Here is an 11,728-nt window from a genome sequence, read left to right as displayed (position 1 = left end):
GATGCCGGCTCGGTTACGCTCTGAGTTGGGCACAAACCATCAGCTTCCTTGTGGGGACACCCAGCAGAGCCACAGTAAGGGAGGCAGCGCTCGGGATGGGTGCTGGGTGCCGGGTGCCCACTGGCTGTTTGCATGCCCGTGAGATCCCTGCCCCAGCCCAGCGAGGGCTTCGCCTGGGCTCAGCCAGGGGCTCAGCTCAGCCGTGGCTCCCCCAGCACTGGCCCTTGGGGGGGGACATGGCCGAGCCGTGGACATCACGAGGCAGCACCGTGTCTGCATCGACATGGGCCACTATGGTACTTGTAGGGAAGGGATCCTGATTTGCACCTGAAATCCGAATTCTGTGTGCTCCTCTGTTTCCATGGAAGCTGAGGCTGTTTCCTTGCGCCTTTTTTTTTTTTTTTTTTTCTGTTTGCATTTAACCCTGCATGATGTATCCCAGGGATCAGTGAGGGCCTTGGGTGATCAGGCAGGTAAGACCAGCACAACATGAGATATCTCATCCAGGTTTGCTCCAGGGATGGGGGGGTCCATTGCAAAGCAATGTCACAGTATGGTGGGAGCAGGTAAAGCCCCAGCCACAGGCAGGGCCTCATTGGGCTGATCCTGGTCTGACCCATAAAGCCCGGTGAGCAGAGCCCATCAGCCAGCACCAGGAAAGGCTCCTGGAGAGCTGGCCCTGCCCTGTTTGCTGTCTGCACCCAGGAGCAGCTCCCAGCCAGGTCCCAGCCACGGTGCAGGGGTAGCACTGCTGCAGGAGGACACAACGCTCCTGCTGCAAATGGCATCAGAGTCCAATGCATGGGCTTGGGAACAGCCTGGGGAAAGCTAAATGTGCAGACACATGTGTGATAGGAGACTGGGGAAAGGGCACAAGGACACCCAAATGCTCACAGGTGATGCTGGAGCAGCATCAGAGCAGGAGGTTTTGCTGTGGACACTTTCTGCTTGCAAAGTCCAGTTTGAAGCCCCCGTGCTGGTGCCTGGCAAATGTTCATGGAGCTGTGATGCCCCGGTGTCACAGCAGCGGCTGGGACACTCTCGGGGAGGATCAGGGCATGCCCTGGTGCTTTGTTTGCAGCTGAGGTGGGTGCTGTTTTGCACTGGGGGTCCTCCCCATCAGCAGGGGCTGCGAGAACGGTGTCCCCTCGCCTTGCTACAGCCTGGGCTAAGCTCTGGGAAGGGGAGGGGGCACTGCAGGGGGGGACAGAGCAGGAGGTGGCAGTGCAGGAGGTGGGGGTGGCAGTGCAGGGGGTGGCAGTGCTGCCTGCTGGCCAGGAGGTGCCTCCCTCGCTCCACGCCGGGTGCCGGGGCCGGCGGTGCCTCCAAGGCCTCCCCCTCGCTGCGGGGCTGCATCAGGGGGGAGCGCGGCCCCCGTGCCCTGCGGACCCCCAAACCCAGCAGTGCGACCACGGGGGGTGCTTGGGGCCCACCAGGGAGCTGCTGGAGCAGAGCAGGGCAGCACCGGACACGCACAGACCCAAACTCTGCCCCAAACTACCCAGGACCCCCACAGACCCTCGCTGGCTGCCCCTGCAGCCCGGGCAGGGTGCGCTCCTGCTGCCCCCAGTCCCCCCCTGCCCGCGGTGCAGACCTGGGGCTGGGAAGGGAGCTGCTCCCGGAGCTCGGTTGTGCATGGCCCTGCTGTGGGGCTGGGGATTTGGTGTCCTGGGTTGGACCCATGCCCCTCTGCCAGGGCTTTGGGTGTGCTGTAGCTCATGGGGGGTGTGTGTACAGGGGGTGCGTGGTGCTGTCCCTCCATGGTGTCCCCTCTCCAAGCGTGGAAGGGGCTTCAGAGCACCTTCAGAGCACCACGGGGGCAGCACAAGGTGCTTCTGACACACCCCAGGGCCAGTTTGGTCCAAGCAGCAGTGAGTTGGTTGTGTAGGGCTGTGGGGGCCCGCAGGATGCCCCCGGCTGTCCCACTGCCAAACGGCTTCACCAGGAACCCCCCTGTGACCTGCACCAGCCCTGGGGCTTGCAGGGCTCCTGCTGGCTGGGCCCAGTGCAGCACGAAGGGATGGTTTGGGGAAGCTCACGGGTGGACACTGCCAGGATCTCAGCCAACATCTCCCTGCAGCCCCTCAGACCATCCTCTGGTCTCACCCCTCTGTGCCCCGCAGGCTAAAATGCTCTGGGGGTAACCAGGACACCCCACTCCCAGGGAGTTTGGTTCTGGGGTTGTGCCCCCACAGGGGGATGCAGAAGAAGGGGGGGTGTGGGGCAATGCAGACCCTCTCCCCGACCGCTGCCCATCCCGTCCTGTCCCCTGGGCCACTCCTCTGCTGCTTGGACCTGGTGGCACTTGTCCTGGCCCACCAGCTGGGATGGGGATGGGTGGTGGCCAAGGGACCTGTTGCTGACACATTCAGCTCCTGCTGCCACCCCCATGGCCCTGGAGAACCTCGCCCTGGCCTGCAGAGCAGCTTGCTGTCTGCCAGGACGTGGCCTTGAACCAGCTCAGCGAAGGCCTGGGGACACCAGGCAAGGGCAGCTGGCAGCACATGCAGTGCACTGCCGGGCTCAGGAGCGGGGACAGGGGCAGGGAGACCCCCCCTCCCAGCCCAGGCCACCTTGGGTCCCTTCTGGCTGCGCTCCCAAAGCAGCTCCAAGGCCACAGACCCCAGGGGAGCAGGGTGCGGACGGGTCCCTGCAACACGGGGATGCTGAGCATGGGTGGTGCAGTGGGGAGGGGGCGTTGGTTTGGGGACACAGGAGGTGAAAGGGTTTGCTGTGGTGCAGCTCACAGAGAGCAGCACCTGAAGGGGAAGCTGGCACCCCAAGGGGAAACCAGCTCCCGGCCCAGCCGTGCCCCCCCTGCAGCTGGGACAGGCCCTGGATTTTGTGGGTGCGGGAGCATCGCCGTGCCCCCTGCCCTTGTGCCATTCACCTCAGTGGGAGACCTGAGCACGGCCCCGGCCCTGGGAGGGTTGGGCTGTGGGACGGGGGCGTCCCTCCACGGCATCGGGGGCCCTCTCACTTATTTTCTTTCCGGGCGTTTGAACAAGTCAAAGTTAAAGGCAGTTGAACTCTGTTTATTTTTTTTTCCATCAGGCTACTTTCCTGGGAGTAGTCCAATTAGTGCTAATGAGCTGGACGGTAATTACAGCACGGGCCACAGGAGGATTGATTACTGGTGGCTGCGCTGGCAGGGCCCCAGGCCCCCCCGCTGGCTGCGGATGGGCCAATTAGTGGGTGTGCAACTGTGACGCCTCGCTGGGGATTTTGCATCAGTTTCTTGGCAGGAGCTGGGAGCCAGAGGCAGAGGAAGCATCCCCACGTCCCCACGTCCCTGCACCTCTCATCGCACTGCAGGAGGGCCCTGTCCCGCAGGACCCCGCTCCCTGCTTCCAGCTCCTCCACGTAACCCCATTCCTCCCCAGCCCCAGCTCTGCAGGGGCACTGGTGGCACTGGGACACCTCTGTCCCCTGTGTCTGTCTGTCTCTCCGCAGAGGGACGCCTGCTTTGGCGGCTGTGCCTCACTGTCCCCTGGCACCCAGCTATCTTGTGTGAAAAACAACAGCCAAGTCCAAACTTTTCAGAGATCTGTGAAAATTGAAGAGACACCCTCACTTCCTTCTGCACACCCCCCCTCCCCCCATTAAAAAAAAAAAAAAAATAGACCTAGGGCTGGAACGTTTCTAGGGGATGAAAATGCAGAGGTGAAATGAGAAAAGCTGTTTGGTGGCAGTCACCACTGGCTGCTTGGGGTCTCAGTCCAACAGTGTTTCCAAAGGGACCCCTTGTGGCACGGATCCCACAAAGGGTCGTATGCGGCAGCGGGGTAAGAAATGCTGCCAAAGGTTGTTAATTTGGCTGGGATTAAAGCATACATTGATTTTGAGAGACAGGAAGGCTCAGCTCTGTGTTTTGCCATGGAGCACTTTGCAGCAGCCTGGGCACCGCCTGTGAGCTGTGGCCAAGCCGTCCCGAGGCCCTGCACATGGCCCTGAGCAGGCCGCGTGGCCAGGGCTGGGTGTCACTGGATCCCAGAACCGTCTGGGTTGGAAGAGCCCTCCAAGTTCACCCAGCCCAACCTCTGACCTAATACTAACCAGTCCTCCACTAACCCATATCACTGAGCTCTACATCTAAACGTCTTTTAAAGACCTCCAGGGATGGTGACTCCACCACTTCCCTGGGCAGCCCGTTCCAATGTCTAACAACCCTTTCGGTAAAGAAGTTCTTCCTAAGATCCAAACATTCCCAATATCCACTGCCCCAACCCGCTGCCCTTTGCAGGGCCTCCTTGTCACCCCCTGCCACCCGTCTCCTAACAGCCCTGCTGGGGCACCTGCCCCCACCCAGCAGCCACAGGGTTAAGCTGTTGTTTGCTTTGGACATTTCACCCGAAGGAGAAATTAAAAGTTATCAAGTGAGATATGGTTAATAGCAGCTGGAAGTGTCCTGAGGCTAATTACTGCTGCAGTGCACCTACTGGCTGCCGCTTGTGGCTGCTGCTAACAGGGCTCACCCTGCCAGCTGGGCAGGTAAACACGGGAAGGGGCCTCTTTGTTTGGGGTCCCTGCAACTGGGGCTGGGCAGACCCCAGGCTGGGGGAGCTGGCAAACAAGTGAGGGAGAAATCACAGCCCAGGAGCAGCTCATGGGCTGAGCACCAACCAGCAGAAGGGACACCCTGAGCCCTGCTGCCACAGCCCCAGGAAGGCACCTGCTTCGTTTGCAAGCAGGGTTCTCGTCGGCCTCTGCGTGGTGCTGGGGAAAATGCAACACAGGGGAGAAATGCCCCGATTTCCCTGTGTCCAGTGCCCCCAGCTGGGGCTTGTACCATCAGTGCTGCCTTATCACTGATTTTCTGGCTGCAGTGGGGTCAGAGCACTTCACAAAGCCCAGTCCTGCCAAGTCCCGGGGAGTTCGGCTCAGCAAAGTGATGGGTACCAGGAGCACGTCCTGCATCAACGCCCCCGAGCACAGCTGTCAGGGAGCCTGCTGGGGCAGGACCACCTTCCCCATCCCTGTACTTACACATGGAGGGTGGCTGGTTCACCCTGTGGCTGTGCTGCTGCCAAATGGGACAGGTTTGTGGCCAAATGGGCTGCAGGAGCCTGATGGAGTTCAACCAGGAGAAGTGCAAAGTCTGGTCCCTGTGAGGAAACAACCACAGCAAACACAGCTCTGGTCCTGCAAGGCTCAGGTCAGCCGTCCATGGTCAGAGAATGATCAGACTGATTTTCTCTTACAGCTGGCCCCTTGCTTCATTCATCTGGCAGCAGGAGCAGAGGCCCCAGGCCCAGCCTGGAGCCCGGGAGGTGCCCTCTGGGCCCCAGGCAGCACTGCTGTGCCGGGCGGGTGCCCAGAGAGGGGCTGGGGGCTCCTCCGCGGGGGCTCCAGCAGCCGCCGGGACCTGGGGCTGGGCGAGCGGCTCCGCGGGGCCCTGCTGGGGCAGGGGGTGAGCGGCAGCACCCAGGGGTGCCCCCAGCCACAGCCACTCAGTCTGAGAATCTGTGATCTGGGGGTGGTTATGATGGAGAGGTCTGTAGTACGTGGGACAAAGCAGCTGGTCCAAGGGAGCACAGTCCCCAGGAGCACCGTCCTCTCCTGTGCAGCAACGTGCTCCCAGTTTCATGGTGTCACACCAAGCGCTGACTGCCTGGGGGTTGTCCAGTCCTTGCCAATGCACCGTTCTGCTGCCCTGCAGCAGGGTCAGCACGATGCTTGCCTGGAGTCCTCCAGCAGTGGGTTGCTTCTTTCCAAGCGATCTGTTCGTGTTCTAAGCATTTTTCATGGCAGACATTTCTTCTGTTGCCTCACCTAAATGCTCATAGCCAGGACATAGCCTGAATGTTCGTAGCCATTTTCCCTGTGCATGTGGTGCTGGTGAGGCTGCACCTTGAGCACCGTGTTCAGTTTTGGGCCCCTCACTGCAGGAAGGATGTTGAGTTTCTCGAACGTGTTTAGAGAAAAGCGATGAAACTGCTGAAGGGATTGGAAAACAAGTCGTGAAGAGGGCCTGGGGGGAAATGGGGCTGTTTAGTCAGGAGAAGAGGAGGCCGAGGGAAGACCCTCATATCTCCCTGTAACCACCTTAAAGGAGGCTGCAGCAAGGAGGTGCTGGTCTCTTTTCTCAGGTGACAAGTGATGGGATGCAAGGCAATGGCCCCAGGTTGCACCAGGGGAGGTTTGAACTGATCATCAGGGAGAATTTCTTCATGGAGAGGATGGTCAGGCACTGGGACGGGCTGCCCAGGGAGGTGTTGGAGTCCCTGTCCCTGGAGGTATTTAGGGTACATGTGGATGTGGCGCTGAGGGACATGGTTTGGTGATGGGATGGTCAGGTTGATGGTCAGACTCAGTGATCTTGAATGTATTTTCCAACATAAACAAGTCTCTGATATTAAATTTAATTTCAAATGTTTCCATCTGATTCATGTCAGCGGGACTCTGCTGGTTTGTCAGTTTAGAGAGAGATTTGGATGATCTCAGAAGAGAGTAAAGAAGGAAGTAAAGATGGATGGATGCATCACATTTTACAGGAACCATTTTCTCTTCCTTATTTCTGACTCAACCACCCTCTCCAAACCAGGTGATAAATCTCCAATCACTCTTTACAGAATTAACAAAGTAATGCTATTTCGTGTGATTGTTCTTGGCACCTGTGGCTACAGGATATGTCAGGAATAGGAAACAGCTTTCACTTTAGATTTCTGAGTATTTCTGAGCTCAGCAAACACATCAGCAATTGCTTCTATGCAGAGCACAACCTCTTGGGTTCCTCCTTTCCAGCTGATTCCTGCAGTGCTGGTGCTCGGGTCGGCTCAGTGCTCCTTGCACTGGCAGCAGGGCTTACACTACTTCACCTTGCCATGCTGCCTTGCATTGGGGTGCGTGTGGTCCCCACCATGACGATACAGCAGGGGTACTCAGAGGCGTGGGAGGTGACGACTGAGGCTCCTGCAGTGGATGTGTACCTGCAGCTGTTGATTAAAGCAGCCTCCCCTTCCCAGGGAGCCTGGAGCTGCACCGTTTCTTAGATGCCTCAGTCTGGCTCCTGATCAGAAGCGGAGCACAGATGTCTCTTGCAAAGAGAGGTGGATAAGACACAGGGTGAGCCATTGCCAACCCTTGTAGGCAAGAAGGGGGTCCGGGCACCCTCCCATGCCCCCACAAGGGACATGAGGCACTGTGCACAGCGGTGCCACCTCGCTGCTGCTTGCTGGACACAGCTGTCCTCGCTGGCTGATGCACCATGCCCTGGGGGACACTTTGGGGTCCCCATGTACCGCAGTGGCTGAAGTGCTGCTGCTGTCCAAGTGATACCATGATATCATGTTTCCAGGTGATATCTTGGAAAACATGAGTGCATTGGCCAAGGAGACAGTTGTCCAGCATCCATCAGGACCGAGCCATCGGTTTGACACCAATAAACTTTTGTCATGTCAGTGGTAGGCCTTTGGTCTAGGTTCCCTTTCCAGTCACTGGAGAAAGATGGGCATTTCTGGGGCATTCATTGCCCTAACATCACGGGCATTCATTGCACCTAGCATCACACCTGGTCTAGGGTAAGAAAAATTATTTTATGGGGAGCGCCTTGCTCTCTGAGCATCTCGCCTGCCTTTATAAGCATGTGAGAACATGAGTCCTGCCAACTTCTCCAGCAGTCTGAAAATCCCTCTCCGGATCTGCTTCACCTTTATGCCATAAATGAATGGGTTGAGCATGGGAGGGACTGTCAAATAGAAATCAGCCACCAGGACTTGGATGTGAGGTGCCAAGCCAAAAGAGAACATCTGCAGGTACATGGAGAGGAGGCCACCTATGTAAAACAGGAGGATGATGCAAATGTGGGACCCGCAGGTGCTGAGGGCCTTGAGACGTGCCTCTTGGGATGGCAGCCTCAACACAGACCTGAGGATCATGCCATAGGAGATAGTGATGAAGACAGAGTCTGTCCCGACCAACAGCGTTGCCACGATGATGCTGTAGAGGTCACTGACGGAGGGGTCAGCACAGGCCAACTTCACCACGGCCATGTGCTCGCAGTAGGAGTGAGGGATGACTCGGGATTCGCAGTAGGGCAAGCTGGTGAGGAGGCACATTAAAGGTGTCATGACAGCAGCTCCCCGGGCCAGAGACAGCAGTCCTATCTGGGTGGTCCTTGAGCTCGTTAGGATGGTGGAGTACCTCAGGGGGTTGCAGATGGCTATATACCGGTCAAAGGACATTGCCAGGAGCACCCCTGACTCCACTGCGGTGAACGTGTGGATGAAGAACATCTGGATGAAGCAGGCCTCAAAAACAATCTCCCTTGAACCCAACCAGAATACACCCAGCAGTTTGGGAACTACAGCCGTTGAGAAGATGAGGTCAATGACAGCCAACATGGAAATAAAATAGTACATAGGCTCATGGAGACTTTTGTCCAGCCTCACAGCAAGAAGGATCATGGTATTTCCCAGCAGGGTCATGATGTACATAAAGCAGAACGGGATGGAAAACCATATGTGGAGATCTTCCAGGCCAGGGATGCCAGTCAGGAGAAAAGGCAAAGAATTGGTGTTGGTTTGGTTGGGGCTTGGCATGGCACAGGTGGAACAAGTCAAATATTTGTTCCTGACTTTAATTCCCTGCAACACAGTGACAGAAAGGTTGGGATTTTGCTACCATCTGTTTGGTTGTAATGCTGAGCACACTGCAGTTTTCAGGCATCATGCAATATAAGGAAAATCTTTCAGCACCTGTAACCCACAGTCAGGCTTTAAACTGTTGCTGTGGGCAGTGCTTTCTGGAGGAGTCATCACCGGAGAGTCCAAACTGTCCTATTGCTCATGTGGGGCCACCTTCCCTTCTGATTCCCCCCCAGACACTCTGCGTAACCTCTGGCTTTTGCAGCAAGTGTGTCTGTCCAAAGGCTGGCACCGTGGAGTCCTGCCCTGCCACGGCTTCCAGCCACTATTGCAGGGAGCAGTGGGCAAAGGGGGGCTTGATGACCCCATTGTCTTTGCCCCTCCCCTCCAACCCTCATGAGCAGTGCAGTGGGTGGCTTCAGGGCTTGCAGCAAGGACCCCTGCTTGGAGACACGACTGGGCATATGGGACTGGGTCACTTTGGGTCATGCAGAAGTTCTGCCCAGACATCGTGTCTGTGGTGAAACTGAGCTGAGAGAGAAACTGCAGCCAGGAAAATAATGTTTCAGGCAACAGCCACTGCTACCCTCAGCCAAGGAAGGTACAATTAAAATGGTACTAATGGCCTGCACACTCATCTACCCACGGGACTGCAGGCCAAAGCCATGAGGAATATTGTCCTGCTTGATGTTCACATCACAGTGACACAGTATTCACTAAAGCAGGCTTTTCTGAAAGGCAGTGCACTGCTGCATGCTCATGAACATCTGGAGATGGAGAACTTCCATCCCCTGATTTTTGCCTCAAGTGCTACTTATCCTCATGGTTATAACCCTGTGCTTTTCTTCCCCTTGGGCATTGCCTGTCTACTCTTTCCAGCCACAGCACCCTGTTCTGCCTTCCTGTGCTTGGCCACAGAGCCCTTTGTGGCAGAGTATTTTCACTGAAGGTGTGCACTTGCCACAGCCAAGGAGTTATTCTTGATAAACTAAAGCCCCAGAGCACTGAGAGTTTCTTGTCTCCAGCCATGTGTTCCACAACCTGCCATAATAAACCTTATGAGAGAGTTTTTATCCACACATCTACATGATATCAACTTACTATTTTTTTTTTTTTAATATATATAACCTCCTCTATTTCTGTTTTATGAATCCAAAATTGCGCTAGCCCTTTGGGTCTCAGTGATCCCTATAAGTGTGCTGTCAGCTGCTTTCCAGAGCTTCTGTTTTCTAGGATCCAGTGCCCCCCTGTGAAAACCTGCCTGCTCTCCTCACCCTGGTATGCAGTTTATTTCAGGCAGTTCCTTTCAGTGATTACATCCACCAATCTCTCTAGACTGCTCTGCAGGACTTGTCTTTCCCCAGCACTATTTGAGACACAACTTGTACTGATTTTAGGACTACTGAGGAAAGTGGCACAGAATAAATTCCAGCCTAGAGCCAGCCCTTGTGGAGTCCCTGCAGAAACACCCGTTTTGTGGTGGGCAGCTCCTCTTGGGAAAGCAGGAGGAGGTGCAGTCTGCGTACTGCGCACACACACATATGTGCACATTGGTTAACCAAACTTGCCATCTCATCAGAAAATTAAATCAAGTTTGTTTGACAAGAGCTATCTCCTGTGAAGCCACATTGATTGCAATTAATTTAATTTGATTCCAATCATGTAAATCTGTATTGACCAAATCTCCTATTAGCATCTTGGGCAGTCTGCTGGGCATTGACGTCAGGCTAAGCAATCTGCAGTTAATCACATTATCCTACTGTCTCGCTAAAGTAATGGCCTGAGGAAGCGTGTCTGCAGTCACCGCGGCATGCCAGGACTAATAAAAGTTTGGCAGAGCAGTCCAGAGACCTTGGCCAACTCACAGACACCTTTTCCCTTGTGCCATTTACCCAGGACCGCTGCATTTGCTTTCTGTTCTTGACAGAAGCTGTTTAACACGCTTCTCATTTATTAATTAAGTAAATTGCATTAAAAATAAATAAATAAATAAATCTCTGATTGCCTGTCTCTTGGGTAGGCATAGACCTCTCCCCTTCACGCAGAGGGGTAGTTGTCTTAATTTGCTTTTATCTGATTTCTCTACTTAATAGCTTCTAATTGCATGAGATCCTGACCAGCTCTCCCACACCACTTTTGCTGGTGGTGCTGTAGCTGCAGCTTCACGTGCCCCATTCACCTTCCTAACCAAAGCCACTCCTTGCTGCAGGCATGTACAGGTGCAGGCTTGGCCATCAGCTGGACTTGTTCAAAGCACCTCTCAGTGTTTTCTCTGGTTTCTTTGTCTAATTTTGCTCTGCCTTTAAGTTTCTTCAGCTTTGAGAAACCAGAACTTTATGAAAAATCAGTACTGCAGGCTGAACTACATCGACATCAACACCACCAGCTCCTAGGCACCACCGACTTTTTCCCTGTAGTTTAGTTCCTTTTTATCACAGTGAAGTCCCTCGTGCTGTTAATGACTGCTGGACGCAGAACTCTTTGGCTGAGAAATGGGCCCTGTGCTTTCCTCTGATGTTTTATGTCTGCTTATCACACCTTCCAGACTGAGCTCCCCCCATCCCATCTCTTTAACTCCATTCCTTCTCATCACAGACACCTCCAGGGCAGTGGAGAACTGCCATGCAGGTTTATGGAGCATAAAGCATGCTCCAGACATACTTTCCTATGGAAATGAAGCCACGTTATTACTCCTAGCTGGAGCACAAAGGTGTGTGCTGCCTGGTCTGGCTGCTAGCACAGGGTTTAGGACACCCGTTCACATCCAAGGCGAGTTTCCAGCTCTGGAGCAGCTGCTGGCGGGGTCCATGCCCTGACCCGTGTGTGTGTGTAGCTGGCCCTGGAATTTTTGCCCCTTCTCCACAAATTGCACCCCAGTCACAGGGAACTTCCCCAAGTAAAGGTTTGTCCCCCGGTCCCTACCCGGGACCGCATCTGACAGAACCCAGATTATTTTACCAAATCCTGTCCATCTGCAAGGCCCCCAGCTGTGTGCCCATGCCTTGCAAGTCAGATATCTCTTATTGTATGCAAGCAATTAAGAATATTGCCCATGGCTGAACATGTAGTTTGTTTTACAGAAAATATGCATTTAGCTAATTTATGAATGGTTTATATAAACAGAAACAAACTTTTTTTTTTCT

The 11,728-nt window shown here is 55.0% G+C and overlaps 1 protein-coding gene across 1 annotated transcript; it reads right to left on the bottom strand.

Annotated features, from left to right (window-relative positions):
• Positions 1-7,535: 7,535 nt before the first annotated feature.
• LOC311426606 (olfactory receptor 52K2-like) lies at positions 7,536-8,540 on the bottom strand (the record flags this gene model as incomplete). Its single annotated transcript, XM_084503073.1, has 1 exon — positions 7,536-8,540. The coding sequence occupies one exon, from the start codon at positions 8,538-8,540 to the stop codon at positions 7,536-7,538; it is 1,005 nt and encodes a 334-aa protein (XP_084359199.1).
• Positions 8,541-11,728: the final 3,188 nt, after the last annotated feature.

Source organism: Aythya ferina, assembly GCF_964211825.1.
Source record: "Aythya ferina genome assembly, chromosome: 1".
Classification (NCBI taxonomy): domain Eukaryota; kingdom Metazoa; phylum Chordata; class Aves; order Anseriformes; family Anatidae; genus Aythya; species Aythya ferina.
The sequence above is the reverse complement of the archived record's forward strand: the minus strand, read 5'-3'. Positions and strand labels throughout refer to the sequence as shown.